At 39.9% G+C, this 24241-nt stretch overlaps 1 protein-coding gene across 1 annotated transcript in view; it reads right to left on the reverse strand.

Annotated features, from left to right (window-relative positions):
- The window catches only part of nup188 (nucleoporin 188), a 102852-nt gene that overhangs the window by 52910 nt on the left and 25701 nt on the right, over positions 1–24241 (reverse strand). Inside the window, exons 20-25 of the mRNA XM_048613387.1 lie at positions 17097–17166; positions 9711–9778; positions 5433–5628; positions 4179–4256; positions 3719–3804; positions 3191–3336 (exon numbers count right to left, since the gene is read on the reverse strand). Of these exons, the coding sequence (XP_048469344.1) occupies positions 3191–3336; positions 3719–3804; positions 4179–4256; positions 5433–5628; positions 9711–9778; positions 17097–17166 (644 nt within the window). The remainder of the gene's footprint in view (positions 1–3190; positions 3337–3718; positions 3805–4178; positions 4257–5432; positions 5629–9710; positions 9779–17096; positions 17167–24241) is intronic.

Consider the following 24241-nt stretch of genomic DNA (forward strand, 5'->3'; position numbering starts at 1 on the left):
AGATAACTGCAAATAAACTGAAAAACAGGAAAGATGACTAAGTTTTAAATCTGAAGTGTGTGTAACTCATGTAAATTATAAAATACAAAACAATTTTACAAATTTTGTGTTCAACATAAATACTTGCTTCTAGCAAATCCACCCCTCTAAATGACATAAAAACCGAAAGAACTGTGGATGCTGCAAGTCAGGAACAAAACAGAAGTTGCTGAAAAAGCTCAGCAGATCTGGCCGCATTTGTGAAGAAAAATCAGAGTTAACGTTCCAGGTCCGGTGACCCTTCCTCTAAATAACGTGCCCATCACAAGTGAAAATGTCATTTAAAACTCGTTTCTTCAACTACTGTCTGCTCGATTACACTCTCACCTCCACTTTCAATGCTCTCACACCAGAAAAAAACATTTCTATCTCTCACCTTGCCATTGCTCAGCCTTAAACCTCGTTTCCATGCTCTTAAATTCAGAGTTGGAGCCTTTAATGTATATGGTTTAAGAAAAAACGGTTTAGGACATTCCATGCCAGATCTGGGCAAATTGCTGAAAGCAGCACCAGCTTATGTTCTCATCTGTGAAAATAGCTCCTTATTCCATAATCATGTTGGAATACAAAGGTAACCATCATCATTCCCTATCTTCCTCTGCTTCTTTTCTCAATCGCAAGCCAGTGTATTAAATTCTTCTCATGTCTCTTTCACCCACCTCCAGCAAGCATAAAGGGCCATGGATGTCTATGATTGAGATTGATCGATCTGCTGTCTCTCACTTCCTTCTCTACCCCGATCCACCAGGCTAAAACACTGCCAAGGCTTCCCACTGCTCTTAACTTTACAGTTGCTTCTTTCTCTAGTGTTTCTCCTATTTTCACTCATTCTTTCTCCAAACTCATCTTGCCTGAGACTCATCTTCTGCTTTCCCAACAGCTTTCTGATCAAACCTCACCTCCTGGATCCCACGTCAGCAGATATTAATTGATCTCTCCTCAGGTTCTGTCCAAAAAACGCAGCAACCATCACCTCTCTCCTCAAAAGGCAATTGACCTTAATGCTCTTGCAATCTATTATATTATTTCAACCATCCTTACCTCTGAAAATTCTGCAAATATACTGTCATGATCATGTTTCCCAGAACTCAAAATCAGCTCAGAGTATCTTTAATATACAAAACAATTTAACATATTTTGTACTTAACAAATACTTGCTTATGTCTCTCCCATAGAACAAAAAGGGCTGTTAGCCACAAATGGATGTGAAGGTAAGCTATTCCTTCTCCTTTTCCAGTTTTTGACAGTTAGTCACACCATCTCTTCAAACTTCTCACCATCACCCAGCTTGATGGGACTGCACTCAGTTCCATTCATGTCTAATTGTAGCCAGAGAATCACTGGCTCTTTCCATTGCTACAAAGCTCCTTCTCGTTTCCCCCAAGGATCTATCCTTGGCCTGCTTTTCCTCATCTGCAGGTTACCCCTCAGCAACAACATCCAAAAGCACATCAAGTTCCACATGTGCACTGACAATATCCACTAGCACTCCACTTCCCTCAGACCTATCTTAGTCTCTAAATTGTAAGGCTGACATCAAACACTAGATGAACTGAAATTTCTAATTAAAAATTGGTACTACTGATGCCATTGTTTCCACCCAATTACAAACTGTTTCTTTACTGACTCTACCCCTCTGCCTGGCAACAGTCTAAGGGCGAAGAGACTGCTCACAAACTTGGTGCCACACCCAATCCTGAGATGAGCTTCCAAACACACACCTGTGCCATCATTAAGACCATCTACTTCCAATCTGTTTCAACACCCAACACCACCCTGCCTCAGCTCTTCTGTTGTGGAAATCTCCATTCCATTTCTTTTTTTCCCTCTCTAAACTTGACTATTCCAATATACAACTACTTACCATCCCACATGCTAAGCAATGTAAACTTGAGGTCATCCAGCGTGCCTCTGCCCACAACAAATCTCATTCAACTATCACCTCTCAGATTCTAGACCAATACCAACTCCCTGGCAAGCAACAATTGTTCAGAAGCTCAGATATAGGGTTACAGTCCTGACACATTAACCGTTTATTTCCATAGATACTGCCAAATCTGAAAGATTGGCAGCATTTTCTGCTTTAAGTTTCAGAATTTTACTATCTACAATATTTTGCTTTTATAAAATCAGTGAAACCTTGAAAAGTATTTATTTCACAAACTTTTTTTAGTATTATAATTCAATGTTATCAATGCCACTTTTTTAAAATCCACAGAGTTGGGGAAGCAGTTACATTCAATGGGGAGATTAACGATCAATTCAATTGTCAGCTGTGATGCCACTGGGAATGAATTGGTCAGGGAAGAGTTCAGTATGTGTGGCGATACTCTTAAGTGTGACAATTTAAACTATTCCTCATTTCAACTTGCACAGCAAGTGGCCACATCTTCCCTGGCCCATCCTGTTTGGGGGTTACTCAGATTTTTCATGGAAGGTTAACACCTGGAATTACCAGGCTGCAGTTGGTGATGTTTGCAGTCAAACAGATGTGTGCCTGGTGTCAGTTTTAGAATGTGGAGTGTACTACAGTAGGGGCTATGAGATTATAAGTACAGCAAACCTTTTATTAAGCGGCACCTACAAGACCAGGAGTATACTGGTTGATCAAGAGGTCTACATAATCAATGTAAAACAACACACTAAGTAATAGAAATGTAATGCACGGGCTCTGTCATATTTTATTTCCAGCATAAAATAATAATGCATTATTGCCTTAAATAAAACTTACTGGTAGCAAACTTTCTTACTCACACCCTCAACTGACTACGTGGACATTGTGGAGGCCATGATAAAACAGCAAGCTTCCGATATCTGAGATATATAATTTTTGCTGGTTTATCAACTATGGCACCAATATTGGAGTAATAGACAAAAAGCATATTAAACTAACCATGGCCATTTTCTAAAGCAGATTATCATTCTCAATTTTACAAGAACAAATTACATGTCTTCCCATGCTCCCTGCATCTCAGCTTTAGATGTACATCATCCTCTTCCAAGTGGAGCCCATTCCATTTTCTTTTAAAGATGCTAACCTTTAGCCACTGGGCATACACTTATTTTTCATGGCAATCAATACCTTGAACACTGATTTAAGGTAACAGGGTACAATCTCTGGAAGTACTGAGAAAAGAAATGATATTCTCACCTCGTAGCCGTTTGATCTGAAGAGTAGTTATGATAGCTGAAAATATTTTTGCCTTTGTCTTCTCCATAAAGTACTGGTTACTCTGTGACAGACTCTCTAGAATTTGGTCCAGTGGGTCCAGAATTTTAGACACTTGAACAATGATGCTGAAAAGGGAAAGAAAATTGAAAAACCAGGGTTCTGCACCATTACATCATTATGGGACAACGATCTGCATTATACACCTTTCCTTAAATAAGATTAATAGAAGAAACAAAGCAACATCCAGAGACATGCTGTCCGTATACTCTCAGATCTGGAATTGGAAAGTGAAAATAATATTGCCGTTTTGAGCGAATTTAATATACATGAAGCACAGTATTTTCTTGCAATTTTTAGCAATTTCTAGTAAATAACAGGCAATAAAACAGGTGGAATTTTGCATAAATTCCAACAGAAATGCACAATGCACACTGAAAGAAAATGCAAAAGATGTTACTCAAAACCTGAACAGATAACTATCTTCAACTGCATATTTTTGCTTCCTACCTTTTCCACTGTTTCAACAAGATTAGGAGGAGTGTTGCCAACATAGATCCCATTCGCAAACATGAAGCAGATGAAGGCACCAGAAGCTATCAAAAAGAAAGTTTTCTTTTGAAGCAAGAGTCCAGTGTAAAAGGGTGGACTTGAAGCTAACTTGCACACTTTCAACAAATATAAATCTAAAACTGCTTATCAGAAAATGTGTAAGAGGGGTTTGTGTGTGCTGAACATGTTCTCAAAGCCCAATTTAAAACTGTGAATTAAGATCCATAGCAATGTCTTGACCAGAATCCACCGGTCAATCAATCAGGGCTCTCCTCTCATTCAGTACATATGTGGTTTTCCTTTTAGAACAGTACTGCTTACAAATTGTGCTGATGAGTACAAAACAAAGTTTCAAAAAATGTGTCTTTTTCAGCAATACTAAGATTGTGAATTTGATTGAAATTACAAAAGAACTTACCAAAACTTTGGTTCCCTCTAGAACATCTTGTAATAACTGTAGCCGTAGTGAATTATCACATAGATGCATCACCTCCACCTGGGGAAGAAAATAGCCAAAAAAATTGAGCTTTATTCTTGGCTATCTGCATGCTATTTCACAATGTAAGTGGTTCAATGCAACGGTTAATCTGCAGCAGTATTAATATCCTAGATTGGGTATGAAATTTAAAGAAAGGGGAAGATGGCCTTCAATCTGCTACATATGCACCTACCACCATTTTTACATGCCCGAAGAAAAGAGTAACAAAAAGACTGGCACAGAAATTGTTCAAACTTTTCACTGAAAATGGGAAGTTTAGTCATGGTCACCAGAGCATATTGCATTTTGCATAACTGAGCACACGGGGGCAGTAGAATAATAGTTATGTAACTAGGCAGTGATCCAAACCAACTGGATTCAAATATTGAATTGCATTAAAAAAAAATTGGTGATTATTTGGCAAATACCAGAAAATTTTAATTGTGTGAGATTACAGTTAAAAACCAAATGGGGTGATGCATAGTCTGGCAAACTTATGTGCTCCTGTTCCACACTACATGGTTAACTCAATGTTCTCAGAGCAATGTATACATTCTACACATTTTGCATACGTCTAAGAAACATTTTTAAAATGTCAGCTGCGCATCAAGCACTATGAGAATCCTGTTTTCATTAAGTGCTCCCTGACTACTGCCTCATTGGCTACTTCATTAATTTGGTTGACACTGCTTCAGAATATTGGGGAGGTGAAGACCTAATGGTATTATTACTCCACTATTAATCTAGAGACTCAGGTAAATGCCCTGGGGACCCAGGTTCAAGTCCCACCATGGCAGGAAGTTGAATGCAATAAAAATCTGGGATTATGAGTCTAATGATGACCATGAACCATTGCCAATTGTCAGGAAAAACCCATCTGTTCACTAATGTCCTTTAGAGAAGGAAATCTGCCATCCTTAACCAGTCTGGCCGATGTGAATTTATATCCAAAGCAACGTGATTGACATTCAACTGCCCTCTGGGCAATTGGAGATGGGCAATAAATAGTAGCCTGTCCAGTGACATTCACATCCCATGAAAGAATATATAAAGAAAACCAAAGGGCTATAACTTGAAGTCCATGTCAGGTCCTGGAGACAATCCAAGTGAAAAATTAGAAAATTGCACGTCACTACTATATAATGGTGACAAATTTCCTATTAATCCTCAAAATAAATAGTATATTTTCCTTACGTAGTTGGTAGCCAGTACGAGCACCATTCTCCATGCAGAGATTATCATATGGAACTCCAGAAATGGAGCAACCCCCTCAGTTTCTGTCTCCATCATATGCGTAACAAGAGATTTTATGTACTCAGACCAATATTCATACCGCTTCTTCTCAAAGAACATCTTCAGTGTGTGCTTTAAAGATTGGTCCAGAGAACCCCTGACAGAAAAAAAAATACAAATCAATGACTATTTAAACATAGGTCATCAACTGCTAATTCATACTTGGCTTGAGTCAACTCAGACGACTGGACCACAACTTTGACACCTTTGTGACTGTAAAGGATTTGTCAATTAAAGAGAAAAATGACAAAATAACTTGAGAGAGTTGGTATTGCAAACGCACTACAAACACCAGAGAAGGGATAGTTATCAAGAATGGTTTTTAAAACAAACTTGAATTATTTTGTGCAACAACTAACCTAAGAATAAATCTACAACTGCACAGAAAGGAGATCAGAAGAAAACAAAATTCCTCATTCAGTCCATCTATTAAAAACAGAAGAAACATTCACCAAAATAGAAAACTTGTGTCTTTCCTTTTACACAGAAAGCGTAAGCTTCTCTAAGAACCTCCCAATGTAATGACAAAAAGAAAATCCATAAACCAAAATTCCCGAAATACAGATTTATACAGCATACACTGTTTTCTCAACTGCAAAATGAAGAATAAGTTTCAAAAAACTAACTGGGTGAAGGATTAAAAAAACACAGCATTGATATAGTTATTCCAACACATCTAATACATTAAAATTAATAGCAACTTATTAGTACATTAACATATGTTGTATGAATTATGAAAAATATTTATGTTTAACCAAAATTCACCTTACTTTTGACCTACTGTTGCAAGTAGGGAAAAAGCAGTTATCATGGTCCATGTAGATGCTAATAATATAGGTAGAGTTAGGAAAGGAGTTCTGTATAGAGTTGAGGAACTAGGCACTAATTTTACAGCAAAACTTCAAAGATTATAATGTCTGATTACTTCAACCATGTGCTAATTCGCATAGAGCATATAAAGTTAGAGAGATGAAGGACACGGCTCAAAGATTGATTTGGGAGAAATCAGAGCTAGCTGAAGTGAACTTGTATAATAGGTTAGAGGATGGATCCATACAGATGCAGTGGCAGATGTTTAAGGGAATATTTCAGAATGCTCAGAATAAGTATATTACTACCATGAAAAATTGCGAAGGGAGGATCCACATCCATGGTCAACTTATGCAATTAGGAAAAGCATCAAACTTAAGGGAAAAGCACAAAAGGTGTGTGGCAGGTTAAATAATTGGTCACAGCAAAAAAAGTACAGCAGAGAACGACTAAAAATCATTTTGTCCGAAGGAAGACATTGGAGTATGAGGAAGCTAGTTAGAAATATGAAGCAGATAACAAGAGTTTCTGCAGGTATTTAAAAAGGAAAACAGCAAGCAACATGATTGCTGGTGCTCTACAATTGGAGAATGGGCATTAGCAGTAAATAAAGAAATAATTGGGTGAAAGGAACAAATATTTTGCTTTTGTCTTCATTGTAGAGAACAAAAGAATTTCTAGTAACAGCTGTATTTGGGGGGGGGGGGGGGGGGGGGGGGGGGGGAAGAGGGAAGAGATGAACATAGTAAAACTACAATCACGAGGTAAGGAGTGCTAAGCAAATTGATGTAGCTGCAGGCAGAGAAGGCTCTGTCTAGATGTGATTAATCCTATAGTTTTCAAAAAGGTGATTAATGAAGTAATAGATGCACGAGATTAAGCTTTCAAAAATTTCCTAGATTCAAAAGAAGCTCCATCAGATTAGAAAATAGCAAAAAATAACCGCTTCATTCAAGAAGGGAGGGATGCAAAAAACAGGAATCTGTATGTCAGTTAATTCAAAATCCATCATGGAGAAGGTGATGGAATTGAGTAAAGAGGTTGTAACTGGCCACTTCGAAAAATTCAAGGGAACTGGGAAGACTCAGCACAGTTTCATGAAAGGGAAACACGTCGAGCCAATTCATTAGGGCTCACTGAAGAAACAGTGTGGGTAAGAGGGATACTGTAGATGTACTTGGGTTTCCAGAAGGCATTTGATAGGATGCCACAATAGTTATTGCAGAAAATAAAAGCTCATGGTGTAGAAGGTAACATATTAGCAGGAATAGAAGTTTGGCTGACTAACAAAAGTGCACATAAATGGGTCTGCATCTGACTGGCAGGAGCTGAGTGTGGGAGGGGTCTGTACTGGGGCCTCAACATTTTAGAAGCTACATCAACGAGGTGGTGAGCGAAAGCATGGTAGCTAAATTTGTAGATGACAAAGATAGACAGAAAGTAATGCTGTGAAGACAAGAGAGTTTACAGAAAAATAAGTACAGCTTAAGTGTGTGGGCAAAAAATTGGCAAAGTACACGTGAAGCTATTCACTCTCGCAGGAAAAATAAAAAATGCAAAGTATTACTTTAGCAGAGAATGACAGCAGAATTCCAAGGGATCTAGGTGTTCTCGCGCATGAGTCTTAAAACATTAACATGCAGGTACAGCAAGTAGTTAATGCAGCTAATGGAATGCTATTCTTTGAAAGGAATTGAACATTAAAGTAAGGTTGTTGTGCTCCAGTTATACAGGGCACAGGTGGGATCACATCTTAAATACTGTGTGCAGTTTTGGTTTTACTTAAGGAAGATTACAAATGTGTTGGAGAGGTTTACTAGATTGATACCTGGAGTGAGCAAGCTGCCTAATCAGGAAAGATTGCAAAGACTAGGATTGTTTCCACAAGTGTTTAGAAGAGCGACAGGTGACTCAATTGAAATGTGTAAGATCCAGAAAGGTCTTGACAAGGTACACATGGAAAGCATGTTTGCTCTTAGGTATGTTCAGAACCACTGTTTTAAAGTTAGAAGTTTCCCTTTAGGACTGAGGTAAAGATATCTTTTCCTCCCTAAGGGTTGACACACTTTGGAATCCTCTGCCTCAGAAGACAGTGGAATTGGGGCTAGTGTGAATATTTTTTAAAGCATGGTGGACAGATTATTGTTAGAAAGGAATCAAAGGTTCAGGTGCAGGTGGGAATGTGGAATTCAAAACAAACTATCAACCACATTATTACTGACTGGTAGAGCGGGCGCCAAATGGTCTACATCAGCTCTTATTTCATATGTTGGCACAGCTTGCAACATTAATCCTAAATCTCCAAATTTTGTTCCGACTAATCAAAGAGGAATCCCATCAGGTGACGACTGGTTTATTTACTTTCCAGACATTGCTGCAATTGACTTGAACAAATTAAAAAGAACTAGTAGACCTCAGTGAAGTTGCTGCTGCAGTCTAACAATAGCTGGGTATTTATGAAGCATAGGAAGATGTCCAAAGTTTCTTCAAGGAGCAAAACAATTTTCACATCATTGCCACATAAAAGTTTTTACAGCACATAACCAAAAACGTAAGAGGAATACAAGATGCAGTGATTGAAGGAGTGAATGCCAGAGCTTAGGACTTGACAGTTGGAAACACAGTTGCAATGGTACAATAATTAAAATAGAAGATGGTCAGAAGACCAGAATTGAAGGACAGTAGGACTGCAGGATTTAGGGAGAGTAAAGGCCAGGCTATGGAGGAATTTGAAAACAAGGATGAGTTTTAAGATCAGGAGTCAACATAGGTCAGTGAATATGATCTAATTAAGCAGTATTTGTGTCTCAAGCGCAGGTGTGTGCAAAATTCCTAACTCAGAAGGCGGCAGAGGAACACCAGATAGGATTACTTTCAGTCTCTAATTCACTTAAGCCAGTGGAATTTCTCGGTCATGGATGTTTCAGCATCATGATGTAATCTACCTGTATCTCAACACAGGAACAGATTGTTATTTAATAAATAACCCTGCTGAAAAAACTGTTACTGTTTCTGAATCAGGGAAGTGGTGGCATAATAATGTAACTGAGCTAGCAATGCAAAGACGTGGGCTGATGGGTCATGGGTTCAACTCCACCACAACAGCTAGTGGCAATAAATTGAATTATCATGACAACTATCATCGATTGTTGTAAAAACCGATTTGGTTTGCTAACATCCTTGAAGGAAGGATATCTGTCATCCTTATCTGCAACAGCCTACATGTGATTCCAGACCCACAATAATGCTGTTGACTCTTAACTGGCCTCTGAAATTGCCTTACGAGCCAATCAGATCAAGGGTATTCTGACTGTAGCAGCAAGGCCCACGTCTCCTGGAAGTAAGAAGCAAAAGAAAAAAAAATTGTACCTGACAACATAGTAAATTTCCAGGCAGATGATCTTCAGGGTGAAGGCACAAGTGTCCAGTACGCTCTTCTGTATCAGAATAATTATTATTACAAAATTCATTAATACGGAGCAGGTTGAATTAACTTCACATCCGCTTATAGATATTCATCTGCTTTAAGGTACTATGAAGTTTACTGCCACGCATTTTGGAGGCAAGGGGGAAATGAAACAAAGGACCAGTCATCATTTTGGTAGGTGATGGCAAGAGCTTAAAAGGTTGGCAAATAGATCTCAACAGTACTTGTATTATAAGGAAAGCACGTCCAACTCAGTACAGTTCTGACAATAGACAGCAGCTTTAAGAAAGGTGTTGATAAAAATAATTAGGAAGCTACACAATACCTCAGCAGTGTTATTCATTGCCAGAATTTTTACGAAATGGAAAGAGGCCTTTCAGCCCATCTTGTTGTCTCAGTCAAACATTCATTTACTCTAATCCCGTTTTCTAGATCTTGCTCTGTAGCCTTATATGCTAATGGCATTTCAAGTGCTAATCTACATAGATCTTCAATGTCGACTGCTTCTGCTTCCACCGTCTTTTAACGTGTAGGTGCTGGTGTTGGGTTGGATAAAGTCAAAGTTCACAAGACACCAGGTTATAGTCCAACAGGTTTAAACTAGATTGGTAGGGAGGCAAGTGAGAGGCTAGAAGGAGATACAGTAATCAGAAATAGCAAGTTGAGGAGACAGGTCAAGCTGGAACATGACAGAGAGCAAGGAATGCCCGTTGGATTAAATTGCGTCAATTTCAATACAAGACAGCTGACGGGTAAGGCCAATGAACTCAGCGCATGGAGAGGTACGTGGGGCTGGGATATCATAGCTATTACAGAGACATGGCTAAGGTAGGGACAGGACTGGCAGCTTAATGTTCCGGGGCACAGGTGATTTAGACAGGCAGAGGTGGAGGAAAGGAAGGAGGAGTTGCATTTTTGCTAAGCAGGAGGAGTATCACAGCAGTAGTCAGAGATGAAATAACTGACAGATCATCCAGTGAGACTGTGGATGGAGCTAAGAAATAAGAACAGGATGGTGACATTTTTGGGGTCGTACTATAAGCCCTCAAATAGTCAACAGGAATTAGAGGAACAAATATGTAGGGAGATTGTGGAAACCTGCAGGAGAAATAGAGTTGTCATAGTGGGGGAGTTTTATTTTTCCTAACATAGACTGAGACTGTCAGTGTTAAGGGCTTAGATGGGGAGGAATTTGTTAGGTGTGTTCAGGAAAGTTTCCTCAAGCAGTATTATGGAGGATCCTACTTGAGAAGGGGCAAAACTCAACAACTCTTGGGAAATAGGGCAGGGCAGGTGACTGAGGTGATAGTGGGGGAGCACTTTGGGACCAGTGACCACAGTTCTATTAATTTTAAAATAGTTATGGAGAAGAACAAAACTGGTCCACAGGTTCAAGTCTTAAACTGGAGCAAGGTGAATCTTAATGGAATTAGACAGGAGCCTGCAGGGGTTGATTGGAGTAGTTTGTTTGCAGGCAAAGAGACCTCTGGCAAGTGGGAGGCCTTTAAAAGTGTGATAGCTAGAGTTCAAGGTCTATACATTTCTGTGAGGATGAAGGACAAGGTTAGCAAGAGTAGGAAACCGTGGATGACAAGAGATAATGAGGCTTTGACCAGAAAAAAGGAGGAGGCATGGCTCAGGTACAGGCAGCTGGGATCAAGGCAATCTTTGGAGGTACATGGGGGTATTTACTGAAGAAGGAAACCAGGAGGGTGAAAGGGGGGCACATGATAGCTTTGGCTGAGAAGATTAGGGTGAATTCAAAGAGATTCTTTAAGTATATTAAAGGAATAAGAATAACTAGAGAGAGAATAGCACCCCTCAAGGACCAAAGTAGACATGTATATGTGGAACCCTAGGAGATGGGGGAGGTTCTCAATGAATATTTCTCCTCTGTGCTTACCATGGAGAAAGACACGAAGATTTGGGAACTTGGGGAAGTTAGTAGAGATGTCTTGGGGACAGTCCCTATCACAGTAGAGGTGCTGTTGGAAGAATTAGAATGTATGAAGGTGGATAAATGTCCTGGTCCTGTCCAAACATATCCAAGAACCCTGCAAGAGGCTACAGAAGAGATTGCGGGAGCCCTGGCTGATACATGTGCATCATCACTAGCCACAGGTGAGAATTATAGATCAGTAAGCCTAACATCCCTGGTAGGTAAGTTACTTGAGAAGATTGAGGGATAAGATACACATGCATTTGGAAAGACAGGATTTGATTAGGGGTAGTCAGCATGTCTTCGTGCATGAGAGATCATGCCTCACAAATTTGTTACAGTTCTTTGATGAAGTGACCAGAAAGGTTGCTGAGGGCAGGGCAGTAGACATAGTCTACATGGATTTCAGTAAGGCCTTTGGTAAGGTTCCACATGGTAGGTTGCTCTGGACAGTTAAATCCCATGGAATCTAGGGAGAGCTGGCAAATTGTTTACAAAATTGGCTTGATGGTAGGAAGCAGAGGGTAATAGTGGAAAGATACTTGATGGATAGGTGGCCTGTGAATAGTGGTGTGCCTCTGGGGTCGGTACTGGGCCCATTGTTGTTTGTTATCTATATCAATGATTTGGATGAGAATGTACAAGGCATGATTAGTAAGTTTGCAGATGACACTAAAATAGGTGGTATCGTGGAAAGTGAGGAAGGTTATCAGAAATTGCAGCAGGATCTTATCAGCTGGAGCAGAAGACCTGGAAATGGCAAATGGAGTTTAATGCAGATAAGTGTGAGATGTTGCATTTTGGAAAGGCAAATCAAGGTAGGAATTTCATGGTGAATGGTAGGGCCTTAATGAGCATAGCGGAACAGAGGGACCTTGGAGTTTAGGTGCACAATTCTCTGAAAGTGGAGTCACAGGTAGACAGCGCAGTGAAGGCAGCTTTTGGCGCACTGGCTTTAACAATCAGAGCATTGAGTTTAGAAGATGGGAAGTTATGTTGCAGCTGTACAGGACATTGGTGAAACGTAGAGTGGCTGGCTGGCTGACTGCCTCCTGTTGAATCTTTAATCATTCATACATTCCTGCATTCTAGAAATTGCAGAAGCAGGAAATGGAGAACTCGGCTAGTTTCAATTCATTAAGCTGCAAATTCCAGAATCTGATTCAAGTCACTGCCCCAAGATAATTAAAGTTTCATCAGTGTCTGCCTAATTTTCCAAACTTCAAACAGGCAGAGCGATAAGAATATGCAATAGGTGACATCTCAGGTCGCACACTGAATTGTAGGTGTGAAGTCTTGTCCAGAGTCTGTCTCAGAGTTTTAACTTGGAATCAGTCCAACACCAGCACCTCCACATCATGGCTACTATCAATACCACAAGCCGCCGGCTCAAAAAGAAGAGGATCTCCAAGATCGCACATGTCGACAAGACAAATTTCTGCAGAAATGCAAGAAAGCAGAGAAGATCTAAGGACTACAGATCAGAAACCCACCCAAGTTGACGTACAACACACTACACTGAGACTCTGCCATCGCACGACTCACAAACTCCTTAATCATCACGTTCACCAACACTACAGCAGGCGCCACAACCTTGAAATCAAGACAGAGCCTACATTCTCAGCTTGCGCTCAAGATACAGAAGAACTGCCAAGACACTGCCAAGCAGACGAGCCAATGGAACTACACCACCTACATGCACACCAAGAACAAGGAACTGGAGAACATTGGCATCACCACCAGGAGTAACCAAGCTTCCCCTGGTACCACAGTTGAAAGCGGCACTAGCACAGGGAAACACATCAACTTATCTGACCAAACCCTCCAACTGGACGAAATCAAAGTTCTCAGCCGAGGGCTCAATTTCTGCCCCACTACCAAAACGGACCCCATGGGTCTCGCGGCAGACAGAGGAATGTATCAGGCAAATGAGGCTCCGGGAATTCAACAATCCCCAAGATGTCAACAGCGAGTCCAATGAGACAATCAATGGACTTGGCCAATGTTGTCCAACTCATACAATGCAGGCAAGGATGCCCCAAGCCATGGTTTATTGGCAAGATAGTGCTACGACACCAGATGAATGAATACTACACAATCGCCACTTCTGTAGTCAAGGGCATTCAGCATCAGATATTCAGGTAAGTGTCCTCCAAGATGCAGAATGATAACAAAGCAGAGACTGATAGCCAAGGTTCCATACCCACGAAAATAGCCTCAACTGTGATCTTGGGATAATGTCACACTACAGGTGACCCAACCACAATGTTTTATATCTGTAAAATCTTCCTTACTGTCCTGTATTGACACTATCACCTTGATAACTTGTTTTGATCTCTCTACCTTAAGTAGTTTGCACAGTTTTGGACACTGACACACACTCTCTCTCTCTCAAGCGAGCGAGCGCACATGCACATACCTACATACTATAAACCTATGGGTGAATCATTTCAAAGATGTTTGTTTATTTGCAGATACATTCTATTTTGTTCAAGAAACGCACAATTTGTAGTCACAGTCAGTGTGGCATTTTATAAATTCCTGCTTTAGGAACAAAACCAGCCTGATTCCAGGTTAAAACTCTGAGACAGACTCTGGACAAGGCCTCATACCTAAAATTCAGTGCCTGAGTTGAGATGTCACCTGTTGTATATTCTTATCACTCTGCCTGTTTGAAGTTTGGAAAATTAGGCAGATACTGATGAAACTTTTATCTTGGGGCAGACTTAAAACAGATTAATCAATTGAAACTAACAGTTCTCCATTTCCTATTTGTGCAATTTCTAGAATGCAGGAATGTATGAATGATTAAAGATTCAACAGGAGGCAGTCAGCCAGCCAATTTAGGTTTCTTCACTCCACTCACACCAGTTGTATGATCCTTTGATCTCTCTGCCTATGAACTGTTTGCGTGCTCTCCTCTCACCACACCTGATGAAGGGGCTGCGCTCCAAAAGCTGGTGATTTCAAATAAACCTGTTGGACTATAACCTAGTGTTGTGTGATTTTTGACTTAATCCACCATCCTTTTAAGCAGCGAGTTCCAGACACGCACAACCCTCTGGGTGAAAAACAATTTCCTCAAATGCCATCTAAACCTCCTGCTCCTTGCCTTAAATCTGCTTCTCCCCGCACCCCACCCCCATCCTGGTACATCACATCTGCACCTTCCCTAGTGCAATCACATCTTTCCTATAGTGTGGTGACCACAGCTGCGCTCTAACTAATGGTATATACAGCTCCATCATAACCTCCTTGCTCTCGTATTCAATGCCTTGACTAATAAAGACATGTATCCCACATGCCCTGACCACTTTATCTACCTGGCCTCCTGCTGTCAAGGCTTTCTGTACATGCACACCAGGTTCTCTGATCCTCTATGTCCTAGGTTTTTTTTGAAGTATACTCCCTTGCCTTGTTAGTCTTTCCAAAATGGATCACCTTGTACTTTTCAGGATTAAATTCCATCTGCCACTGTTAAGCCCATCTACATCATTCTGTAGTCTAAGGCTTTCCTCTTCAGTATTTACCTCACGAAATTTTGTGTCATCTGTGCATTTACTTCTCCTATACTCACATCCAGAACATTAATCTACACAACAAACAGCATGGGATCCAGCAATGAACCCTGTGGTATGCCACTGCTCAAAGGTTTCCAGTCACAAAAACACCCTTCAATCATCACCCTCTGCTTCCTGCCAGCAAGCCAATTTTGGATCCAGTTTGCCATCCTACTCTGGATCCCTTGGGCCCTTGCTTTCTTAATTAGTCCACCATGTGAGACCTTATCAAAAGTCTTATGAAGTCCACATGGACATCAACTGCATTACCCTCATCTATACATCTAGCCACCTCCATAAAATTAATTCTTACCTCTCCAAGTGAAGATTAATTCCACTCCCCAGAAGTTTTTCCAAGGATTTCCCTACCACAGATGTTAGACTCACTAGCTATAGTTGCCTCGTTTATGCCCACCATCCTTCTTTAAGAACTATCACATTAGCTGTCCTCCAGTCCAAGGGCACCCCTCCTGTGGCCAGCAAGGACATAAATTAACGTCAGCATCCTCCCTACCTCTCTCAGCAGTCTTGGATACACCTCATCCGAGCCTAAGGATTTATCCACTTTCAAGCCTGCTGAAACAAATAAAACCTTCTCCCTCTCAATGCCAATTTGGTCAAGTATATCACAGACTCCTGATTTCTCAACCAATGTTATCCTTCTGTATTGTGAACACAGGTGCAAAGTATTCATTTAAAACCTCAGCTGTGTTTTCTGGCTCCCTAATGAGCCCTCTTCTTTATCTGGCTCTTCTCTCACTCCTAATAAATATATAAAATGCCAACTTTCCTTAACTGCTACCTGCTGGTATTTTTTTCACATCCCTCTTCACTCTCTTAATTTCTCATTTAAAGCAAATCCCCGCACTTTCTGTACTCCACTAGGACATTCGCTGTTTGGAGCCTTTGGTATTTAACACAAGCTTTCTTTGGTTTTATCAATCCTTGACATCCTGGATTCTCTGCACTTGTTGGGTCCCACCTTTTCACTTTTATGAGAACATATTTTGCCACACACTTTCCAAAACTTTCTGAATGTCACCCACTGCTATGCTGCGGATTTATCTGTACCCAGATCCTGTCTTATTAAGATCAACAACCGCGGCCCCCTGGCTTCACCCCACCCCAATCAATCCCACCTCCAATTTACAACCTTTATTTCCAGTCCATCTTTGTCCCCATCCATAAAATTACTTTAAATCTAACTGAATTATGGTCACTATCACTGAAATGTTCTCCTATTACCACATCTATCATTCCCTAAAATTAGGCAATTCACTTGCTGGGCTTTCCATATGCTAGCTTAAAAAACTCTCCTGAACAAATGTTAAGAATTCCACCCTTCTAAGTCTTAGACATTATGTAAGCCAGTTAAGATAGTGGATGTTGAAATCTCATTAGTTTTACACTTGAGATTTGCCTACACATCTATCTTTCTATCTCATCCTAACTGTTTAGGGGTTTGTAGTTCAGCCCTAAGAAGTGTTTGTCCCCTTTAAGTTCTACCCACTTGGCCTCAATTGAAGATCCTTCTGAGATATCATCCTTCCTTATTGCAGTAATTGACTCCTCCATCAATATTGCAAAACCACCTCCTCTTTTACACCAAACTCCACCAGGTCTCACCTAAAGATTCTATACCCCAGAATGCTGAATTGTCAGTCCTGACCCTCCCTCAACCATGTCTCTGTGATATCGATACAGAAATTGGCAACCAAAGCTTCCTATTGAAATGCAGACAATCGGAATAGAGTCAAATGGTGCTCCCTGGAGAAAGTAGCAGTAACTTACTGAAAATCAGGCTATTAAAAAATGGTTCCAAGTTATACCTCTGTAATGTTACAGGGTGCTGGCAGTTCTCCAAAAAGCACAGACGTCAAATTTTCCCAGAATTGATCTCTGAAAAACAAAATCCATTCCATGCAATAGTAGTCTCAAACAAAATACTGCATCCACAATAATGCTTTGATAATAGAAATGCTACTTAAGCACATCGACCAGTAAATTCCAGGATTTTCAAGTACTGCTGTGTTGTTGTTTGCTTCAACTAAGAGAGCAATTTAGTGTTTTAGTTTCATCAACTTGCCTCAATTCTCAAGTTTTCTAACAGGATAAAATTAAGCACTGTACCAATCTAAAAACGCCTACTGATTCACCAATGAAGGGAAGCTCCAATTCAGTGTCAGGAGCTTAGTGCTTGCCTGAATTTAAATGCCACTTTCCTTTTTTTGAGCTCCCAACACAGGATTTTGCAATGGGACATGTTAGGACCCTACAATATGAAAGTGATCTCAATATAACTTCAAAATTATTTCTTTATAATTTAGCTTAACAGAAATGCTAAATACAGACCAGCTATCTACAAACTTTCTTTCAAATTGTTTATTTTTCCTTTGCGCCCACTGACGCCATGTCTTTACTGCAGAGGCAAATAAAACAGGAATTACTCCAAATTACTTTATTATTTTTATCTTCAGCACAGTTACGCACTTCCATGTATTGTAAGACACAAGGAAAAAGCTTTGTTCTAACCCTACTCAGGTCCCCTCCCTAACTCTTTCCTCTATTCCAATGATAACTGCATTGATATTGTTTGTTTTGCTGAGAATTTCAGGTTTTAAACCATCTATTACCCAAATGTAACCCATCTTAATTCCCAGCAGTTTCTGATCACCCATCTTGCCCTCTTTGGAAATGGACTTTTAGTGAACATCCACTCCATATTTGGATCTTGTTCTTGCCCACTTATCTTAAAGACTCCATTGGCAGTGGAGTAGGGCTCCTGAGCCCGGGGCTCATCCACACTTCAATGGCTTTTCTTTTTGTTTCATTTCTTCGCTTACTCTCTTCTCTTGCTTTTATTCCCCTCTTCTATTTGATTTTACCTCGCTCTTGGTGAAGAGCTCGGTCACGGCGATGGCGGCAGTGGCAAGAGGGCCCAGCAGTGCAGAATTGTGGCGGTGGCAGGTGAAGCAAGTTTGGGCTCCCGGCAGCTTCGGAATCATTGAGGAGTCCCTAGCGCCGATTCATGGCTGCTACTGCACAGGTGAGTTTGTGTTCCCAGCAGTGTCCAAGTCCAGTACAGATTTGTGGAGGCGGAGGTGGTGAGTTTGGGCCCAGTACGAGACCTGGCAGCATCAGCAGTGGCTGCATCAGCGAGTTAGGCCCGAAGCAGACTCATGGCAGTGGCAAGTTTGGGCTGGTGCAGTACCCAGCAACATCAGTGGTGATAGTATTGGCTAGGTACAACAAGGGCACAGTGGTGAAGGTACTAGTGGAGGCAAGATGACGTTGAAGTGTGGCAACTTTCATTCCTGCAGCGGCAGCGCAGCAAAGGGGACTCATAACGGAGCACTTGACAACAATTGTCAGGACATAAGAGGACACTTACTTCACTTCTTCATTTTTCCGCCTTTACATTGTGTGTTTTGGTTTATTTTTCAACATTTTAAAATAGCACTTAGCAGTGGCAACACTATCAACACTTTTCACTATTTTGTAACAAGATTCATGTGACAATAAATCAAATCTCTTTCAATTTTTCAATCTTTGTTGGAACTCTGTTGTAAACATTTTCTCCAAAGCCTCTGAAATGACTCTTAGCAACTAAGATTTCCCTTAATAGTGGATCACATCATTGACTATATTCACTACTTTCCAAGCCTTTCTGTTCATCCTTTGCTGTTTCACACAGCAACAACTTACCAAGGCTTCTTTAACTGCACCTCACAACCACACAACCCCACCTTGCTTCTAGATCCTAGTTCCCAGACTCCCATCCAACAGAGACTCCCTCACTGCTCCTCCAACAACAGGCTGTTTCCCTCCTGCATTTGTTGCAAACCTATCGGCAACTGATACAGCAAACCAGCATGTGACTGGGGAGCAATTCCTCACAATTCCCTTCCATTCTATTGCAGGTGAGATTTGTCTGGTGATCGGTCACCTTCACGAATGGTTTTCCCTAGAGATTTTGTGTCAGATTTGCTCGTGACCTATATATTTTGAGTGCTGCTATAAAGCATATTCTTCTTCAGGTAAAGGGACCAATATTATTCACAATACTCCAAGCGTGGTCTCATCAACATTCTATACAAGTGAAGCAAGACATTTTTACTCCTGTACTCAAATCCTCTTGACATGAATAACATACCATTTGCATTCTCAATTCAGGACAAAAACACTTCCCAATCCATCATTTAATTATACTCTGCACCTTCATTCCTCCTGCCAAAGGGGATAAACTCTCATTTTTCCACATTATCTCTCTCTCTCTCTCGTATGTTCTTGCTCACTCATTCAGCCTGTCTAAATCCCTGTGAAGGCTCTTTATATCACCCTCACAATTCACATCACCATCTAGTTTTGTGTCATCTACAAACTTGGAAATACTACATTTTATCTCTACATTCAAATCATTCATATTGATTGCAAAAAGCTCAGGCCCAAGCACTGATCATTACAGTATTCCAACAGCCACCTGAAATTGCCCATTTATTCCTACTGTTTTCTGTTAAACAATTCTCAATCCATGCCAACATGTTAACCCCTGCCCTTTGTGCTCTCTCATTTTGATCATTAACCACCTTTATGTTATGTAACTTTACCAAAAGCCTCAAAATCCAAATACAGACCGACATGTTCTTCCTTATCTACCCTATTACGTATATTCTCAAAAACACGCAACAGGTTTGTCAAACATGATTTCCCTTTCATAAATGCATATTGACTCTGCCCAAATTATTTTCCAAGTGTCCAGTTATTACATTTTTTTCTATGTCTAGGATATTCCTTACTACAGACATCAGGCTAACCGTTCTTGTATTTGCTCTCCTACCTTTCTTAAACAGAAGGGAAGCCATCTGCAGCCTTCCAATTTGCAGAAATTGTTCAAGAATCAATAGAATTTTGACAGATAAAAAGATATACTAGTGTTAGAAGCCTTGCTAATTTTTCATCTTATGTTATCCTTTTTATCATTTTTGGTTTGGAGCTATGAATTTTGAGCCGAGTGCTGAAGTATGATCTTCATACTGAAGACAGCAGCCTGGTTTCAAGTGAGAACAAACAAGTTATTTGCTTTTGAGGCCAGCCTTGAAAGTTAATTGCAGATTGCTTCCTATTTAGAAAGTGCTCCATAGATGCTTTGAGCCCAGACAGGTCTTATGCCCCAAACAGATGGCACATGTTGAATGTTAACTGGGACCTCTTGGGCAGACGATTAGTCTGTAAGGGACAGGCCAGAGTTTGAACTGGTTTCTGGACTGTGTTTGGGTCAGAACAATTGTGCCTGCAAAAGCTACAGGACACAGGTTTGATCGCGCTCTAGATGTCCTATCAAAGTTCAGAGAATAGTTACAAGAATTAAATGAATATTCCTCAGACGCTACTGCAAATAATCTGCATGGATCTGTGTCAGAAACCAAGCAAGATATAATCCCACAGGCTGTTGATGTTACAGATCACGCAGTCTGCTCAAGTGAACTGGCCAGTCACATTCATTTATTTTTCTCTTTTGATTTATCCCTCAATTGTGTCGGTTTGTTGATCTTTAAGAGAATGGGGGCTATAACTAAATAGGATTGCGTTTAAATTTTAGACGTTAATTAAATTAACATGCGTGACGGAGTCATGCAGCATGGAAACAGATCCTTTGGTCCAACTCACCCATGCCAATCAAGTTTCCCAAATTAAACTAGGCCCATTTGCCTGCTTTTGGCCCATATCCCTCTAAATCTTTCCTATTCACATACATGTCCAAATATCTATTAAATGTTATAACTGTACCAGCATCTACCACTTCCTCTGACTGTTCATTGCATATACACACCACCCTCTGCATTAAAAAAAAAATTGTCTCTCAGGGCCCTTTTAAATCTTTCCAGTCTCACCTTAAACCTATGCCCTCTAGTTTTGAACTCCCCTACCCTAGGGAAAAGACCTTTGCTACTCACCTTATCTATGTTCAACCAAAGCTACGTTATTATGAATAAATTGTTAAACCTTTTGTTGACGCTATAAACCTACTGTCTGGTATCAGTTATTTACAAAGTCAGACTTTCTCCAACAATCAAGTTTTGTTTGTTGCCGATCTCCAGCATCCAAAGTTTCTTGTTTTACCACAAAATCTGGTACCGGTTATTCGAAATGCCTTTCAGGAACGTGTGGGGTCAATTTTGAGGAGCAATGAATATTTGAATTTCACTATGTTGCAAATACAGAGAATAGAGAGGCTGATTGGATTTGGCCATCTGTCTCCATGTCATAACACTGGCAATGAAGTCCAGAGAAGGTTCACTAGGCTGAAGACTGATTTACAAGGGGAGGTTGGGTCGATTGGGTCTGTCATTGTTTTGGATATAAAAACAGGAGAGGAGACCTTATTGAAACATTCAAGATTCTTAGGAAGGGTCTAGGACCAAAGGACATAATCTCAGAATAAGGGATCGCACATTTAAAACAGATAAAGGAGGAACTTCTTCTGAGGATAGTGAATCTATGCAATTCTTTACTACAGATGGCTGGCGAGGTTAGATTATTAAATATATTCAAAGCTGAGATGGAGATTTTTAATCATGAAGGGAATCAAGGGTTGAGGAAAAGGAAGGAATGTGAAGTTAAGAATTATCAGATCAGTCATGATCTCACTGAATGGCACAGCAGATTTGATGAGCTGAATGGTTTATTTTTACTACTACAACTGTCTTAACACCACATTACCCCATTTCTACAGCCACCTCCTTCAATATTCTGCGAAGGAGTTCATCAGGCTGAACAGATTTGTCAACTTTCATTCCCACTAATTTATCCAATTCCACTTTTACTTTTAATAATATCAATTTCTAATAGTTTCTCATTCTCACTAGTCCCTTGGAGCTCTATTATTTCAGAGATTACTTTTATCTTCCTCCATAAAGACAGATAATTATTTAGCCATCTGTCATTTCCCTATTTCCCCATTATAAATTCTCCTATCTTTGCCTGTAACGGATCCATATTTGTCTTTACTAACCTATTCTATTTAGATAACTACAGAAGCTTTTTAACAGTGCAATTTGATGCTGTTTCTTAGATTATATTCACATTCTGTTCTCTCTTAACAGCTTCAAAGACCTTCAATGCTGAATTCTAAAGCCCTCCTAACCCTCAAGAAGGTTCTTCTTTGGCAACTTTGATGAAGGTATATGATATACAGTATTATACTAATGTAAACATGGATTCTAAAGTGGACACACCCATGTATAGCTTTAAGCTTGATTTGTATTTCTACCTTCTGTAAGTTGAGAAGGGAAGGACTTGGCTTCATTTTTCTTTTAACTGAGTGATACAACTGTATCTGGAAATATGCTTACATCTATTTAAATGATACATTTTAAAAAACCTCGAGGTGAGTAGATCAATGCTTTATGAAATAGAGTAGAAGAGAGCAAACAATTAGGCTGCTGACGTGCAATGTGTTCTATGGCACAGGGAGAAAGAGACTGAAATCTGCTCTTTAAAAAAAAAAACCATGTAGTCAGTGATTGTGCAAGTTTCTCTGAGACAGCAGGCCTATTCAAGCTTAGCAGCTTTTAAAGCAATCAGAACAGGTTAAAGAAAAAGGTCTCAAGTGATTTAATGCCAGTAAGACAAAGCTCAAAAAATGAAGGCTGTGGAAAATATGTTTAAGGAATCCACGCTAAGTAGTATGTCAGCCACATTAGCTGTTTAAAGGTCTCATGAAGAGACATGACCTAAAGAAACCAGCATTGAGTAAATGCAGAAGTCTGCCAGAAATAAATCAAGAACAGCTATGTCAACTTAAGAAACTGTGAAGTGGAAACAGGATGACCGTTCACTAAAGTCCAAGTATCCATAAGGTTGATGAGGGTAATAGGGTTGAATCCCTGATATTTGTAACAACTGCTTCAAAATATGTCGTAATTTTCTTACATGTATAAAATTTTGGTGCTCTTTTGTTAAAAGTACATTGACATATTTAAAAGAGGCTATCAATGACCACAGTAACCAAGTTGCAACAATAAACCTTATCTTCTATCAAGCCAAGTTTCACTCTGGGGTCTGGTTTGTCCAGTACGGCCATCAGTTGGGATCATTATACAACAAGCAAACAAGTCTTCTCCTTTGACCTAACACCAGTTTTAATATTCTTTGTTTGTTACTGTTGCCTCAACTCCTGTTGGGTTTTGTGCCTTTAAGGAACGCATGCTTGTTGTAAACCACTCATTACCTTTTGAATTATTAGCCATCACCTGTATACCATCAGATCTTCAAAAGGTATTACCCCAATCAATCAAATTTCCCCTCATAGTTAGTTACCTCTGATTTAGATCGAAATTCATTACATTCAATCTTAATAGAAAAGCCCATCATAATATGGTCACTCTTCCATAAAGAATTTTTTTTTAAACCAAAAGAAATTAGCCTTTTCTCATTGCATAACAAATGGTAAATACCAACACTGGGGAAGCAAGTACATGGGCATAACACCACCCATCAGAAATAGATCACCGTTCCTTCATCATCGCTAGTACAAAGTCCTGACCTCCTTCCCTAACAGGATTGTGGGAGCACCATCAAGAGTGCAACTTTTCCTCCAACTTCTCAATTGTAATTGAAAATGGGCAATAAATTCTGGCCTTGCCAGCAGTTCTATCAGCCCATTAAGTAAAAAATCCAATCTAGAGTAGATTAGATTAATCTGCAGTAAAGTGCAGACAATTCTACTTTCCTAGCAGAAAAAATTATCACAGTATAACTCATGACTATTAACCCTATTACAGCAAAACACCTTTCCTGTTTGACAAGAGCTTACTTATAGCCAGCTAGAATGCAAATCTCAGTTACAAGGACTATTTTGTTCGTTCCCAAGAAAACAAGTTGTATCACAATCCAACAGCTTTCTGATTAACGCAACTAATTCTAGATATTATCTGGATTCTAGCCATGGATAATTTTAAGAAACAGCTGCTGT

This window comes from Rhincodon typus, chromosome 28 (assembly GCF_021869965.1).
Source record: "Rhincodon typus isolate 14 chromosome 28, sRhiTyp1.1, whole genome shotgun sequence".
NCBI classification, from domain to species: Eukaryota; Metazoa; Chordata; class Chondrichthyes; order Orectolobiformes; family Rhincodontidae; genus Rhincodon; species Rhincodon typus.